The sequence below is a fragment of the Melospiza melodia genome, chromosome 14, assembly GCF_035770615.1.
Source record: "Melospiza melodia melodia isolate bMelMel2 chromosome 14, bMelMel2.pri, whole genome shotgun sequence".
In the NCBI taxonomy this organism is placed as follows: Eukaryota; Metazoa; Chordata; class Aves; order Passeriformes; family Passerellidae; genus Melospiza; species Melospiza melodia.
This window is the reverse complement of record NC_086207.1, coordinates 19,147,758-19,163,974: the sequence shown is the minus strand read 5'-3', so window position 1 is coordinate 19,163,974 and position 16,217 is coordinate 19,147,758. Positions and strand designations below refer to the sequence as shown.

The window sequence follows — 16,217 nt, the reverse complement described above, 5'->3', positions numbered from 1 at the left end:
TTAAATTAAAATAAATAATTAAAAATTAAAATAAAATAAAATAAAATAAAATAAAATAAAATAAAATAAAATAAAATAAAATAAAATAAAATAAAATAAAATGCCCCAACAGCAAGCAGAGCCCAATTAAAGGCTGGAATCTCCTTCCAGCTCCAAAGCAAGCTGGTGGCACCTTGTCCTGCTGGTCGCCTCTCCCTGCAGGGTGTCCCCACCCTCTGCGCCCTGCACCTGCACCAAGGCTGCACAAGGCACCACAGTGGCCCAGGGGGGCCAGGACTGGCTCAGTTTCTCAATTTCCATCCCAAGCAAGCGCTGCTGAAATCCCCAGGTGGATTTTGGCATCCCCATGGCGGGGATGGCCCAGGGAGGAGCTCCTGCTCCAGGATGCTCTGCCTTGGCAAACCCCTCTCTGCTGTCAGGCTGTGGGAAAAGCAGAGCAGAGCTTGCCCAGCCCTGACATCTGCCCCAGGCAAGCAGCAGCACACAGGCACAAGCAAATTTGGCACCTTGATGCCTGTTAAATGTGCATTTAATTGAGATTTATAGGGGAACTCGCAATAGCAATTGATTATCAAAATCAGATTATTTATGGGGGTTTAGCAGCCATACAGGAGATTAATGCTGGTTGCAGGATAAATCCTCAGTAAATGTATGTTTCCCCAGTAATCAGCTAATAACACATCAACCTAATTATCTCCTGAAAGGGGCCCAGCAATTCTGACACACGCTGCAAGGAGATATTGCCATCTGCAAATCGCCACCAGAAGGCCACGAGCAGCTCTGCCTCCTCACCCCAGGGACTCCCTGGGCTGCAGCAGCTCCTCTGCTCTCCTCAACTGGTGTTTGCTCATTAAAAAAATATTTACTGAAGGTTTTCTTGGCACGTTTGTGGCAGCAGTGAGGCGGTGCCACGCAGCCAGCCCTGCCTGAGCTGCTCAGGGCCACCCCACGCTGTCCCCAGATGTGCCCAGGGATGTGCCCAGGGAACGGCACCCCTGGGAGGGGCAGGAGGGGGTGCCCTGTCCCTGCCATGGCCAGGCCGGGCACAGAGCACGGCTGGGGATGCAGGGATGCTCTGGCAGTCGCCATGGCAACCCCAGTACACAGCCAGGAGAACAAAGCTGCCAGCAGAGAAACGGCAGAGGGAAGAGAAGAGGAAGGTGGGGAAAGAAAAAGCAGGGAAGGCAAAAAGCCATGGGGCAAAAATGGGGCAGGAGGGAGCCGTGGGGAGGGAAATCAGCTGTGGTGGAGGGTGGAGGCTGCTCCCCGTGGGATGACCCTGACACAGGCACCCTCTGAGTGCACCAGTGGGACATGCCCGGTGTCCTGACACTGTCCCAGCACAGGATCCCTCCAGGACACGGCCTGTCCCCTGCCAGGGGGATGGGACAGGAGGGGACAGTGCCAGAGAGCCTGGGGGATGGAAGGATGGAAGGATGGATGGAAGGATGGATGGATGGATGGATGGATGGATGGATGGATGATGGATGATGGATGATGGATGATGGATGGATGATGGATGGATGGATGATGGATGGATGATGGATGGATGGATGGATGATGGATGGATGGATGATGGATGGATGGATGGATGGATGGATGGATGGATGATGGATGGAGGGATGGAGGGATGGATGATGGATGGATGGATGGATGGATGGATGGATGGATGATGGATGGATGGATGATGGATGGATGATGGATGGATGGATGGATGGATGATGGATGGAGGGATGGAGGGATGGATGGATGGATGATGGATGGATGGATGGATGGATGATGGATGGATGATGGATGGATGGATGGATGGATGGAGGGATGGATGATGGATGGATGAGGGATGGATGGATGGATGGATGGATGGATGGATGGATGGATGGATGGATGGATGAGGGATGGATGGATGGATGATGGATGGATGATGGATGGATGGATGGATGGATGATGGATGATGGATGGATGGATGGATGATGGATGGATGGATGGATGATGGATGGATGGATGGACCAGGTGATCCAGCACTTCTCCCGGTCCCAGCACAGATGCTGGCTCAGTTTTTGGGCACAGCACAGCTCACACATCCCAGCAGCTCTGGCCTCTCCCACTCTGCCCCAGTTCTGGCCCCAGGCACATCTGTCAGCCCAGCTGTGCCAGCTCCTTGTCCTGCTGCTTCCCAAGTGGAGCAGGGCTGCCTGAGCCCCCTAAAAGGCATTTTAGGGGCCAGAACAAAACAATAACCAGTCCCAAATCCACAGCAGTGGCTGGCTGTGAAAGGAGCCTGGAAACAGGGCAAAAACAAAGTCCAGAACAATTCATGCACGGCTCAGGGCTCCCCTGAACCCCAGAGCAGGGCCAGGGTGGGAGGCAGAGGTGCAGCCACCCATCCCTGGTACAGCAAGAACACATCCACATTCTCCACTCCTGCTTCTCCTCCCCACTTCAGAGGCAGAGAATCCAAAACCAGATGTCAGGGATGGGTAAGAAAGCAGCAGCTCCAACCTCTCTCAGCAGGAATGGAAAATAACATCCCACTTGGCTGTTTATCCTAAAGAAATAACAAATCCAGAGGGAAGATCCCCTCTGCAGAGCAGCCCTGCCTGCAGCTGAGCAGGAATCAGACACAGCCTCTTGCTGTGAGAACAAGAACAGGCACACAGGTCCATGGAAACCTGGCAGGAGTGGCAGAAAAACAGAGAAAGCACCCAGAAAAGGGCCTGGTGAGGCAGCTCAGCCATTTTAGCACAGAGGAGATAAAAGGAGCCACTGAGGTGAGTGGCACAGGTGCCAAGGAGCTGCTGGGGCAGGGATGGGCACCCAGGAAGATCCTGCAGTGGGAGAGGAATCTCCACAGGTAAAACCACAGCTCTGCACCAGTGTGACCCTCCCAGGGGGCTCCACAGCCCCAGACCCATCCTGAGCCTCACCTGGGGAACCTGGGGGTGCCCAGCAAGAGGGGCCAGCAGGGCAGGGCCACACCTGGCTGGGGAGGGCAGGCATGGGGCAGGACAGGCACACCTGGAACTGTGAAACCCCCATGGCTCACCAGGGGCTTGGAATAGATGGGATTACAGAATTCACACAGAAATCACAGAATTCCCAGAATCACTGGGTTGGAAGGGGCCTTCAAGACCATCGAGTCCAGCCCAGCCCCAACAGCTTGACTAAACCCTGGCACCCAGTGCCACATCCAGGCTTTGTTAAACACACCCAGGGATGGTGACTCCACCACCTCCCCGGGCAGCCATTCCAGAACTTTATCACCCTTTCTGTAAAAAAAATTTTCCTGATATCCAACCTGTATTTCCCTTGAGGCTGTGTGCTCTGGCTGTGTCAGTGCTGCTGCAGACAGAGCCCAGCCCCAGCTGAGCACAGGCACCTTTCAGGAGCTGTGAGAGTGATGGGGGCACCCCTGAGCCTCCTTTTCTGCAGGCTGAGCACCCCCAGCTCCCTCCTCTCCTCCTGCCCACACCGGGGCTCCCCCGTTCAGAATCCCGGAGGGACTCTGGGCAGCCAGGCAGGGCTGGGGGAGCAGGCAGGGCTGGCTCTGCTGAGAGCCTCTGGTGCCTTTCATGGGGCTGGGGAACAACAGCCCTCCTTCCATGGGCAGGCTGCAGGCGAGGGGCCAAGCCCTGGCACAGCTCCTGGGCACAGACCGAGTCCTGCTGGTGCCTTCAGAACGGAGGCTGGACTGGTAAAGGAATAAATTTGGGATTTGTTAACAGCCCTTCACAGGACACACCTTGGGCAGTGCCAGAGCCCGGCCGTGGCTCCACCCCAGATGGATCCTGGCCACGAGTTCTCACACTTTGATAAGTTTGGGTCCATTTCCATGCTGGGGTGTCCAATCCCAGCTCCAGGTGATGCAGTCCCACCCTCCCAGGTTGCTCCCCTCCATTCCCTGTTGTTTGCACTTCTGGGGCTGAAGCTGCAGCGGTGCCCTTGGTTGTGGGGCTGGAAAAGGATTGTTCTGTGGGACTGAGCTGGGAGCAGAACTGCTGACACTTTATGTGGAGTGCAGAGTTATAACTCACACAGTACCGAGTCTGGGAAATAGGAAAGCTCAAATTGAAAGCATCACTTAAAACATGGGTGGGTTTAGCCCTCTCCATCCCACTCTCCACGTGGAAATAAATCCATCAGGGGACAGGGCAGCACCAAGACCCTCTGAAGCGAGCTGCCGGCACGGAACTGGAGCATTCCTCGTTAACAAAGCCATTCATGCAGCTCAGCTCAGCTCAGCTCACCCACGCAGGGCACGGCTGCCTTCCCCGCTGAGCTGTCCCTCCCAAGCCGAAGCGACAGTCTGTCCCCAAGAGCCTCTGGATGCCACTTCACCAGCTCCTCATTAGCGACAATTAACGGGCAATCAATGGGCCCGGCAGCGCTGGCACTTTCCGGGAACAAGTCCCCTTTCAGCAGGGGGAAAATGAGCGTGGCCTTTGATGTGCTTTTGGTTAGGAGAGCCAAAACCTGCCTGCCCAAATTGTGAATTGTGTCCCAAACTGGAGCCTTGCTGCCACCTGAGAGTCACAGACATCTTTTATGGAAAATCCTTTCCTTAGGATTTTTCCTCCTGAGAATCTGAGAGGCCTCAGGAACAAAATGTAAACATTGATTATCTGCTGCTGAGGAATGCAACAGGTGCATCTGGGATTGGTCTCATGTGATTGTTTCTAATTAAAGGTCAATCACAGTCAGCTGGCTCGGACAGAGAGCTGAGCCACAAACCTTTGTGATCATTCTTTGCTATTCTATTCTTAGCCAGCCTTCTGATGAAATCCTCTCTTCTATTCTTTTAGTATAATTTGAATGTAATATCTATCATAAAATAATAAATCAGCCTTCTGAAACATGGAGTCAGATCCTCGTCTCTCCCCTCATCCAAGAACCCCTGTGAGCACTGTCACATCTGGGGCACCCAGCAGGCAGAGAGGGCTGGGACTGCTGCAGTGTCCCCATCCTGGCCAGCTGCAGTGTCCCCACCCTTACCAGCTGCAGTGTCCCCATCCTGGGCCAGCTCTCCCTCTGGACACCCAGGGGATGCTCCCAGCCAAGGTGGGAGCAGGGACCAGGGGCAGAATCATGGAATGGTTTGGGTTGGATGGGACCTTAAAGATCCTCTAATCCCACCCCCAGCCATGGGCAGGGACACCTGGCACTGTCCCAGGTGTCACCAAGCCCATCCAGCCTGGCCTTGGGCACTGCCAGGGATCCAGGGCCTGCCCACCCTCCCAGGGAACAATTCCATGCCAATATCCCATCTGACCTCACTCCCTGGCAGTGCGCAGCCCTGCCCTGTGTGCTGCCACTCCATCCCTGGCGAATTCCCTCTCCACATCTCCTCAGGCACTGGAAGGTCACAGCTGGGCGATCCCAGAGCTCCTCTCTCTCTCCCCAGGCTGGACACTGCCAGTGCTGGAGCCCAGAGCAGGCTGCAGCCCTGCAGGTGAGGAGGAGGAGGATGGACACCCCAGCCAGGAGGTGCTGCTGCCTCAGAGCCACCCCCAGCACCAGGCAGGGGCTCTGCAGCTCCACTGCTCCCTGCAGATGGGCACTGCCAACCCTCCACAGCCTCTGCTTCCCTGGGTTCCTGTCTAGCTGAGAGGGATAAAAAAAGGATAAAAAAGGCAAGAAAGCAAAGGGAGATGGCCTGGATGCGACAGGCTGGTGGCTGTGACACTGGAGCCTCGGTAGCAGCATTTTTCCCTGCAGTTGGAGAGGGGCAAAGCCAGGGAGAGTTTCCAGCTGCCTGCACCAAACCAAGGCTCCTGCACGGAGCTTTCCCTGCTAAGGGCAGAGCTGGGCTGGGCTGTGGCACCCCAGGGTTCAGCTGATGGCTCCTGACACATCCCCAGGATGGGAAACTCCTGTCACCCCTCCAGCCACCCTTCCCACAGCTCAAGGGGAGCATCTGAGCCCTCTGTGCCTGCCAGGGGCCGAGTCTGGGGGGTTTCACACCCCAAAGAGAGCTCACAGTGCCTCATGCCACCCGAAATTGGGGACAAGAGGGGATGTGGGGATCAGCATGGCCACAGCAGAGCCCAGCAGCTCTCCAGGAGATCCAGAGCAAGGATCTGGCAGATCTCTGAGCTGACTGAGAGCCCTTTGTGCCCAGTGGCTGTGCTGTACCCAGGGAAGCCAAAGCAATTAGCATTTCTTGGAGACACCCTGGGAAATGCTCCCTGAGTGCTGGGGAGAGCTGCCACAAGCTCAGCACAGGGACCTCAGGGTCCTTCCCAGGGCACAGCCCAGATGGGGAATGGCACCTCAGGGGCCCAGCACCATCCCCAGGGCACAACCCAGAGGGGAAAGGGCACCTGAGGGAGATCCAGGGGTGATCCCATCCCTCAGCTGCAGCCCGTGGGGAGGGGACGAGCAGGGATGAGCAGTTTTTGGGGATGAGCAGTTTTTTGGGGATGGGGTGAGCCCTTTTTTGGGGATGGGGATGAGCAGTTTGGGGATGAGCCCTTTTTTGGGGATGAGCCCCTTTTTGGGGATGGGGCTCAGCACTTTTTTGGGGATGAGCAGTTTGGGGATGAGCCCTTTTTGGGAACCTCAGGGTCCCAGCACTTTTTGGGGATGGGATGAGCAGTTTGGGGATGAGCACTTTTTTTGGGAGGGGATGGGCACTTTTTGGGGATGGCCCAGGAGCAGCAGCTGCATGGCCAAGGCAGGGATTATTTTCAACAGCCACTTGTAGAATGCAGGGGGAGCCTGGGGGAGGCACAGCCCGAGCTGCTGCTCAGCCCAGCCCTGTCCCCAGCACGTGCGAGGCACAGATCCCCCAGACAGGCTTTTTATAGGGTTCCCTGCCCCTGTGCGAGGCACAGATCCCCCAGACAGGCTTTTTATAGGGTTCCCTGCCCCTGCTGGGCACAGCTCAGCGCGGCCACCCCGTCCCCTCCCTGAGCAGCCACTCACATGCCGTGCACCAGAGTCTTTCCATTCCCTCCCGAGCCGTTTCCTCTCCTCTCCTTATTAGGGATCCACCTACCTATCCGTCTTCTCATTCTCTCCCCCCCTCTGGGGCTATTTTTAAGATGCCATAAAAGCTTTCAACGGGGAGCATCCTCAGGGAGGCAGGGATTTTATGTGGAGCCCATCAGGAGGAGTCATCAGCAATAACTCAGCACACAGGCACTGCCTTTTCTTGTTTTTTTTTCAGAAGCAGGGGAGGGAGAACATCCACACATCCACGCTCCATCCCTCAGCCAGCTCATCCAGCACCTCCTTTTGCAGAGGGGAAGGATCAGCCCAGCCCACTGCCCTCCTGGTGGGACAGACAGAAGGACCAAGGGCTCCCTGCTCCCACAGGCACAGCCTGGACAGACAGACAGACAGAGAGAACCAAGGGCTCCCTGCTCCCACAGGCACAGCCTGGACAGACAGACAGAAGGACCAAGGGCTTCCCATACCCACAGGCACAGCCTGGACAGACAGACAGAAGGACCAAGGGCTCCCTGATGGCCACATGCACAGCCTGGACAGACAGACAGAGAGAACCAAGGGCTCCCTGCTCCCACAGGCACAGCCTGGACAGACAGACAGACAGAGAGAACCGAGGGCTCCCTGATGCCCACAGGCACAGCAGCAGCCCCAGAATCCCCTCTTTGCCCCCCTAAACCTGGTTATTCCCTGTGGAACAGCTGCCACCCCCTTCTGTCCCAAAGTCTGGACACAAACCCCAAGGACACCCCCCGGTGCCACCTGCACCCTGGCACAGCCTGGCACGAGCCTAAAGCAGGCTGGCACATCTGGAGAAGGATACTCACAGTGCCAGCCAGGTGTGGGCACATCAGTGCCAGCTGTCAGTGCCAGCCAGATGTGGGCACAGTGACCCCAGTGCCAGCCAGGTGTGGGCACATCAGTGCCAGCTGTCAGTGCCAGCCAGGTGTGGGCACAGGGGGCCCTGCAGGGCCTGCAGCTCCTGCTGTGCCTCAGGAAGGGGCTCCTCACTCAGCTTTGCTCCTCTGCAGCTCTGAGGGCTTTGCTCAGGGGGTGCAGCAGAGCCACCCTGGGCCACCCCCTGCCCTGTGCCCTCTGTGGCCGCCCTGGCAGCAGCTGGCACTGGGAGAGCCCCACATGTCCCCACAGGAGCCTCTGGGCCAGGCCCAGACCCACCCAGTCCCCAGGGGGGTTCAGAAATAGCTCCCGTTCTGCAGCAGGAGCAATCCCTGGAAGTGTCCAAGGCCAGCTTGGGCAGGGCCTGGAGCGCCCTGCTCTGTGCAAGGTGCCCCTGCCATGCCAGGGGTGCTACGAGAGCTTGGAGGGCCCTTCCAGCCCCGGCCATCCTGAAATGCCACAAAAAATTCCACAAAAAATTCCACAAAAAATTCCACAAAAAATTCCACAAAAAAATCCACAAAAAAATCCCCCCCCCCCAAAAAAAAAATCAAAAAAAGAAAAAAAAACCAGAAAAAAATCCATAAAAAATTTTTAAAAAAAATTCCAAAAATAAATAAAAAATATTCCAAAAATAATTAAAAAAATTATTCCAAAAATAAATAAAAAAATTCAAAAATTCAAAATATATTTAAAAAATAAATTAAAAAATCAAAATACATTCCAAAAATAAATTTAAAAAATCAAAATATATTCCAAAAATAAGTTAAAAAAATCAAAATATCCCCAAAAAGGGCTGGCAGCCCAGCACAGCAGGGGTGTTGGGAAGGACAGGCCAGGGGCTCCCACAAGGGAGGTGTTTCTGAGGGGGGCTGTTCCACAGGGCCTGGAAGGGGATTTGGGAGCCCCCAGCGAGTCCTGCTCTGCATTTGGCTGTGTGATCCTGCTGGGAAACACTCACACAGCTCCCTGCTCCCAGTCAAACCGTGGGGCTCAAACTCAGCCTGGGTTCAGGAAGGGTTTCTGAGACTGGCATTGGCACCAGCAAAGCTTCTCCTGCTCCCCAGCTCTCCAAACGCGCCACTTGATGCCAAGAAAATCCAGAAGCCAAGGGGATGGCTCCAAACCTCGAGCACCTGCTCCCCAGAGAAACCTCCCCACAAAATTCCCCAGCTCTGGGCCTTTCCCAGGGCTCGGGGAGAAGCTGATTCAAAATGGAAGTGCAGTCAAACGTCCATGAACAGAAAACCAATGATCCTTGGGCTCTGCAGCCCTTGCCCGGCCAGCAAGGGTAAGAAGAAAGGAAGGTCAGACAGGCTGGCTCAGGAAAGCACAGCAGCAGCTCCAGCTCCTTCTCCTTGCTGCTCCCGCCCCAGGCAGCGCTCAGAGCTCATCCATCCCCAGGCCAGGGCTCATGGCTGATACTGATAAAGCACCCACAGAAATGCACCTGAGCTGAAAAATGCACCCACAAACAGGGTCCTGTCAAACACCTGAGCCACCAGCAGATAAACGGCACCTGTGAGCTGAGTGTGCTCCTGGGGGAGATCACCTTGGGCCTGATAAACCTTTCCTGAGCCTTCCCTGAGTGCCCACAGGCTGTGGGGCTCAGGGCATGCCAGCTGCTCTGCTCCCCAAAGGATGCACCGAGCCCCCGACCCCAGAGGTGCTGGGCACAGGAGGACTTGGCAGCCAAAATCCCTGCTCCAGACCCTGCCATCCCTATCCACAGCCAAAATCCCTGCTCCAGACCCTCCATCCCTATCCACAACAAAAATCCCTGCTCCAGACCCTGCCATCCCTATCCACAACAAAAATCCCTGCTCCAGACCCTCCATCCCTATCCACAACAAAAATCCCTGCTCCAGACCCTGCCAGCCTTGCCCACAGTCAAAATCTCTGCTCCAGTGCCCTGCCAGCCTTGCCACAGCCAAAATCCCCTGATCCAGCTTCCAGACCCCTGCCAGCCTTGCCACAGCTAAAATCCCCGCTCCAGTCCCTGCCAGCCTTGCCCACAGCCTCAGTCCCTGCTCCAGGCTTCCAATGCCCTGCCAGCCTTGCCCACAGCCACAATCCCCAAGCCTGAGGCACCTGTTCCTTCCCTCCCCATCATTCCTCAGCCCAGCTCCTGCCATGACCACTCCACCCCCAGATGCTTTCTGGAGGTTCTGCAGCGCTCCCAGCTCAGGCTCTGACGAATTTCACAACTAAAAATACCCAACGAGGTGTTCCCAGCGCTTCGTGATGGCCCCAGCCCGACGGGGCTGCAGGGTCTGCCAGGAGCCGGGTGGGATTTTCCTCCCTCCCTCCTTCCCAGCACAGGCAGCAGCACGTGGGCCCCTGTCCCCATCCCAAAGCTGCTATCCTGCTCGAGCAGGGCCAGTTGATGATTAGAAAATGTGCTTTTTTTTCGAGAAGAGCAGGCCAGGCCCTCAGAAGAATTCAGTGCTTCCATTGACCTTCCAGCACGCGCTCCCCGAGCCTGCAGGGCTCCGTGGCTCCTGCTCTCCCAAGGGCCAGCTGCCAGGAAAGAGGGTTTGAAAGAGCCCGGGTGAGAGGACAGGGCCCATCCACCAGCCCAGGGACAGAGCTGCTGCCTGGCATTGGAATTCTCTGGCAGCAAATTGAATGCAATGGGTGACTGTGCCTCTGCTGGGCCGCCCAGGAAAACAGGGAGTGATTTGTGTCTGCTTGTTTGTCAGGGCGCTGAGAGGACTGAAATGCAGGCAGGCAGTCTGGGAGTGCCCAAATTGTGGAAAACTCCCTGCTCATGGCATCAACAGGCTGATCCCTTGGGTTCCCTGCATCTCTGACCATGGGAAACCCTCCCAGCTGGGTGGGGACAATCACCTGCCCCAGGAGCAGAGCTGCAGCTCCCAGAGATTCCTCTTTAATTACACAGCCCTTAATGGAGTTTGCTGGTAAACACCTTGTAGCCACATGTGCCTGCAGATTACGGGGTAATCACGCTTAGAGGATCACGATCTGAGAGAAGCATGATTGAGGGAGGACAAAAATAACCAGGCAAACATGCTGCGTGCACAGGGTCTGTCAGGAAACCTCATTCCCAAATCCTTCACTGCCCAGCCTTCCCTCTCTGAGCAGGGACAGGAATCTGAGGGGTGCCAGGGATGGGGATGGCACTCTGCACTTGGCATCCCAAACCTGCTTTGGGATCTCTCTGTGCTCCACCAGGCTCCCACTGCTCCAAGGATGGGGGAAAATGGCTCAGCCTGCCCTCAGCTGCTTTGCCATCACATTCTGGCCATTTGTCCCACCTTGGGGACAGGAGGGAGTCTGGAAGATGCCAGGTGTGTGAGCCAGCCCCATCACCCAGTGCCACACTGATCCAGACCTGCCCAACCCAGAGCTGGCCAGGGTGGCACCCCCAGGGGCTGGCATGTCCTGGGTGGGAGCCAGAACAAGCAGGGGCACCTTGGTGCTGCCCAGAGCAGTGCCCAGGCTGGCACAGCCCCTCACCCAGAACAAGCAGGGGCACCTTGGTGCTGCCCAGAGCAGTGCCCAGGCTGGCACAGCCCTCTCCTCCCACCCAGAACAAGCAGTGCCCAGGCTGGCACAGCCCCGGTGCCACCCCAGCAGGGATGGATGATGTGCAGATGCCACGGGTGACTCACAGCAGCACTCCAGGGACCTGCAGCACCCAGCCCTGCTGGCTCCCTCAGAGCAGCAGAAGGATCCTTCCCACTCACTCCAGGGGCTGAGATCCTGGGGGCAGGGGCAGCTTTAACCCTTTCAGCACAAACACAGCATCAGTCATGCCAGGGAGGTGCTGGCTGCACGCAGAGCACATTCCACATTCCAGGGGCTGATTTTTAGGGATGTTCTCTTGGCCAAGGGTTTGTCCTACAGGCTGCCATGGGAATGCCAAGCAGCAGCACAGAGCTGTTTGCTAAGGTAGGGATCCATTTGTAAGCAATTAGCGAGAGGCACTGATAGCATAATGAGTGTAAATCCCAGCACTGTGCCCTCCAAACCCTCACTGCCAGCCCAGGAGCAGAGGCCACATTCCCACCTTGCACCCTCTGCAGCCCCAGGACAGGAATTTACACCTGGCATCAAGTGGTTTTATCACCCCAAATACACAATTTCTATCTGGCTTTGCCTTCCTCATGGGACAGACGGCGACACCGAAATCCAGGGTGCAAACCCCCCGTCCCCTCAGCAAGGCTCCTGTGCATGGAGCATCTCCGGGGATGAAGCCACAAATCCTGCCCAGAGCTCCTGGAGGCCTCTCAGATCTGCTCAGCAGCGTGGCCCAGGGCCAGCCATGGCCCACAGCCACAGGTTTCCTGCCTCACATCAGCCTCAGGCAGGGGAGGAGCGCGAACAAAACGCACCCAGAGCGGTGGGAAGCAGTGGTGGGAGCTCACAGATCAGATGGTGCCATTCTGTCCTCAGCTGTGCCTCTCCTTGCTTTGCCAGCCCCAAAATTTCAGCCCTGCAGGCACAGGAACACCTGGGCATCATAAATTTGTGCGCAATCTGGCTTCTTCAGCCCTTGTCCTGGGGGGAAAAACAGCCAAAAAAAATCAAAGCAGCAGTTCTGCCCATGCTGGGAGGGCTGGGAAGGGGCACCAAACTCCAGTGAGGCACCAGCAGAGGGGTGAAATGCCAGGGTAGGGCAGTGCCAGGGGCATCACAGGGGGTGAAACAGAGATGGCACTGGCACAAGGCATCCAGGATTGGGGTTTTGTGCCTCGTGGATGGACTGGAGGGTAGAAGTGGCACTGGCACAAGGCTGCCAGGATTTGGGGTTTGTGCCTCGTGGATGGATTGGAGGGCTACAGGCTGGGGAGGGATGCCCAGAGCTGGGTGAGGCAGCTCTTGGCAGTGCCCACAGCAGCTCCAGAAGGAGCTGATGGCAGAGACAGCCCCACAGCCCAGCCTGGCTCACAGAGTGAGCTGGAACAGAGGGGAAGCAGCGTTTGGGCATCCCCGCCCTGCTCAGAGCACTCCACTGTGGGAGAGCAGTGGGAGCCCAGGAGGGCAGAGCCAGCACCCAGCAGGGTTTGCACAGCCCTGGGGTGCTCCCAAGGACCCTCCAGGGACCCAAAACCACCAACCAGGACATGTCACAGAGCTGCTACTTCAAATGGGGGAATGGCAATTTGGGCACAGACTGCAAAGCCCCCAGAAGGCTGGGCAAGAGCCTTGGCACTGCTGAGTGATGTGCCCAGGGCCGCAGAGCCGGGCAGGGGCAGAGGAGCAGCTCCCAAGGACTCCTGGCTGTGCCCAGGGGCCTCCCCTGTGTGGCAGGGCAGAAAAGGGGGCATAGCAGGGGGGTTTGGATCCCTGGCACCTCCATGGGCAGAGTAGCAGGGTTTGGCTCCCTGGCACCTCCATGGACAGGGTTTGGCTCCCTGGCACCTCCATGGGCGTGGGAGGCCACAGCTGAGGGAGTTTTGCAGCACCATCAGATAGCTGGAACACAGCAGTGCCATGAGCAGCCCTTATCTCCAGCAGCAGCCCGGGCTGCCGTTAAGAGCTGGGAAGGAATCCCAAAAGGAACCAACAGGCGTTCGCCAAAAGCGGCCCGGAGGAAGCTCAGCAGTCCCACCTGAACAGGGAGACCCCGGCAGGGCTGAGCACAGAGCCGGGCTGCTCCCCCCGAGGAGCAGAGGGAGGCCCCTTTGTTACCAGGCATCCTGCGGGCTCGAAAGGATCAGTCCCTATTGTTTCCCACCCGGGAGGAGGGGGCTCCTCACCGCTGCCCCAGGTGTGGCTCGGGCACAGGACACCTGCGAAGTTTCCTCGCCTCTGACACAGCCCAACAGAGCTGGAATCACCTGTTCTGTTGGCTCGCAGCGTGCCAAGGCATTTTTCACGGTGTTTTGCTCGGGAACCACCCCAAGCCCTCGGATTGAGAAACCTCAGCACGCCAGTGCAATGGAGAAGTTGCTGCTCTGCTGTTCCGTGCCTGGGGGAGGGCTCTGCTCCCCAAACAGCTCCAGCACCCGCGGAGGGCCAGGGGGGCTGCCCTGGAGGGGCCAGGCCTGCAGGAAGCCCCTCAGGTGGCCACCAGCACCAACTCCTTCAGCAGGGACTCACGGACGGGGATCAAAGCCGTGCCAGCGAGGTGGGCACAGCTGTCACACAGCACGTCAGGCAGGAAAAAGAAATTGATTGTGACTTGCTCGGCCCTGATCAATCCTCCCAGACTTTCCAGCAAGGGCACAGAATCCAAAGTGAGCAGCCTGGTGCCAGTTCTCATCTTATGCAGCACATTTCCGAGCTCTGCTTCTTTAGAAATCCATCCACAGCGCATGAGTGCCTCCGTCCCTGTCTCACACGCACAATAGCAACACCCACAACCCCAGCTGCAGAAGCTTTGGGGGCTTTTATTTTTTTCCCCCAGGACTGCACCTGTGCTTCGCTCAGGTTTCTGGGTGTCTCCTCACCTTTCTCCTCCTCCCCTCACATCCATTTCTGCCCAGGCAGAGGCAGCAGCAAGTGAGGCTGTGCCTGTCAGAGCGCTCCTGGCTGCCTCTCACCATGTTGCGTATCGACATTTCAGTCGATGCTCTGCCCTCCAAAACCCCAGAAATCCAAGCCAAGAAAAGTACTCCGTGGAGATAAGCACCGCGGCTCAGCCCACATCAAACACGGCCGAGCCAGAGCCTGTCAGAGAGCAGGCGAGCAGGAAAATAACCCAAAATCCATCCCACTGGGCTTGTCAGCGCTGCTATGACATTTTCTTTCCAATTGCTCCCAGCCAGCTCGGTGCGGTATCAGCCCCACTCCCTCAGCCAAGGCGAGAGGACGCCGTACTCACTGCTGGTGCTCATCCTGCCGCTCCTTGCCGTCCTTCTCACCCAACAAAGGGGCCAAGATGCTCCTTAAATCCGCCTCTCGTGCCGCTCCCCGGCCGCGGGAGGAGGCTGCCGCTCTCGCTCTCCCCGGAGAATATTCCCGTGCGATCCGCCGCTATCGCATCCCCCGGCGCTGTCCCCGGCGCCGTCCCCGCGGCCGGCGGATGCCAAGGTCACGGCCGGCGGGGAGGGGACGGCACCGGCCCGGGGGAGGGTCCCGGCCCGGGGGAGGGTCCCGGCGGAGCGGCGGGGGCCGGCCGGGGCTCGGCCATGCACTGCGGAGCGCGGCCGCGGCCGCCCGCTTATAGCGGCTGGGAGCGGCGGCGGGGCCGCGCAGCACCGGGACCGCCCCGGCAGCACCGCCCCGGCCCAGCGACACCGCCCTGGCACCGCCCCGGCCCAGCGACACCGCCCCGGCCCGGCGACACCGCCCCGGCACCGCCCCGGCCCAGCGACACCGCCCCGGCACCGCCCCAGCCCAGCGACACCGCCCCGGCCCAGCGGCACCGCCCCGGCACCTTCTCGGTACCCCCCGGTACCACCCGGTACCGCCCGCGGGCAGCGACAGTCCCGGGAGACACGGGCGGGGCCGGGCGGGGCCGGTGGGAGCGGGCGGGGCGGGCACGGATCCCTGTATGGACCCGGAGGCGGCCGAAGGATGCTCAGCCTTGGCAGTGCCCTGCCCTGCTCTGCTTTGCTCCGCCCGATGCCCTCTTGTGCCCACTGCCCTGCCCTGCCCTGTCCTGCCTGCAGTCGTGCCCACAGCCCAGCCCGGCTTTGCCCCGCCCTGCCCTGCCCTGGTTGCGATTCTGCCCGCTGCCCTGCCCTGGCTGCAGTCGGTGCCCGCAGCCCAGCCCTGCCCACTGCCCTGCCCTGGCTGCAGTCGGTGCCCGCAGCCCAGCCCTGCCCGCTGCCCTGCCCTGGCTGCAGTCGGTGCCCACAGCCCAGCCCTGCCCGCTGCCCTGCCCTGGCTGCAGTCGGTGCCCGCAGCCCAGCCCTGCCCACTGCCCTGCCCTGCCCTTCCAGCTGCCCTGTGTTCAGCCCCTGCCCTGCCCACAGCCCCTGACCCCTCTGGCTGGTCCTTCCATGCCACAGGGCTCCTGCCCAGCCCTGGGCGCCGCCGCTGCCCTGAGCTGTTCGCTGTCCAGCTGAGCATCCCAGAAATGCTGTCCTGGGACAGAGGGATGTGATTTGTGCTGGATTTCCTCCCGTGCCAAGATTCCCTCCTGCAGCTGTCCAGGCTGGCACCCCGGCTCTCCTGGCAGCCTGGGCGTCTGTCCCATGCCAGGATCAGGAAGCTGAGGGTGTCTGCAGGGCTGTGGGACAGAGAGGGGCCCTTCCCTCGGGATCGGAGCAGCCTGCTCTGCTGGCAACACCTCAGGATCCCTGCAGGGCTCCCTGAGCCCCTTGTTTTGTGCTGAAACGCCGTTAGTCAGAACAAAGCCATGCCCAGGCTGCTCCCCGGGCGCCTGCAGAGCTGGGCTGTGCCCCTGCCCGCCGTGCTGCCCTCCTTGGGTGCCCACAGAGCCAGGCTCTGCCCCCTGC

General features: G+C 58.5%; 1 protein-coding gene across 4 annotated transcripts in view; it reads right to left on the bottom strand.

Moving 5' to 3' along the window:
• The window catches only part of ABLIM3 (actin binding LIM protein family member 3), a 44,293-nt gene extending 29,419 nt beyond the window's left edge, over positions 1–14,874 (bottom strand). For 2 of the 4 annotated variants that reach the window (XR_010029499.1, XM_063169059.1), the window contains exon 1: positions 14,636–14,872. Coding sequence is in view for 1 of the 4 variants with exons in the window: in XM_063169059.1 (XP_063025129.1) it covers positions 14,636–14,648 (13 nt within the window). In the remaining 3 variants the exon portion in view is untranslated. Of the gene's footprint in view, positions 1–14,635 lie in introns of all 4 variants that reach the window. The other 2 variants (XR_010029501.1, XR_010029500.1) reach the window with 2 other exon arrangements.
• Positions 14,875–16,217: the final 1,343 nt, after the last annotated feature.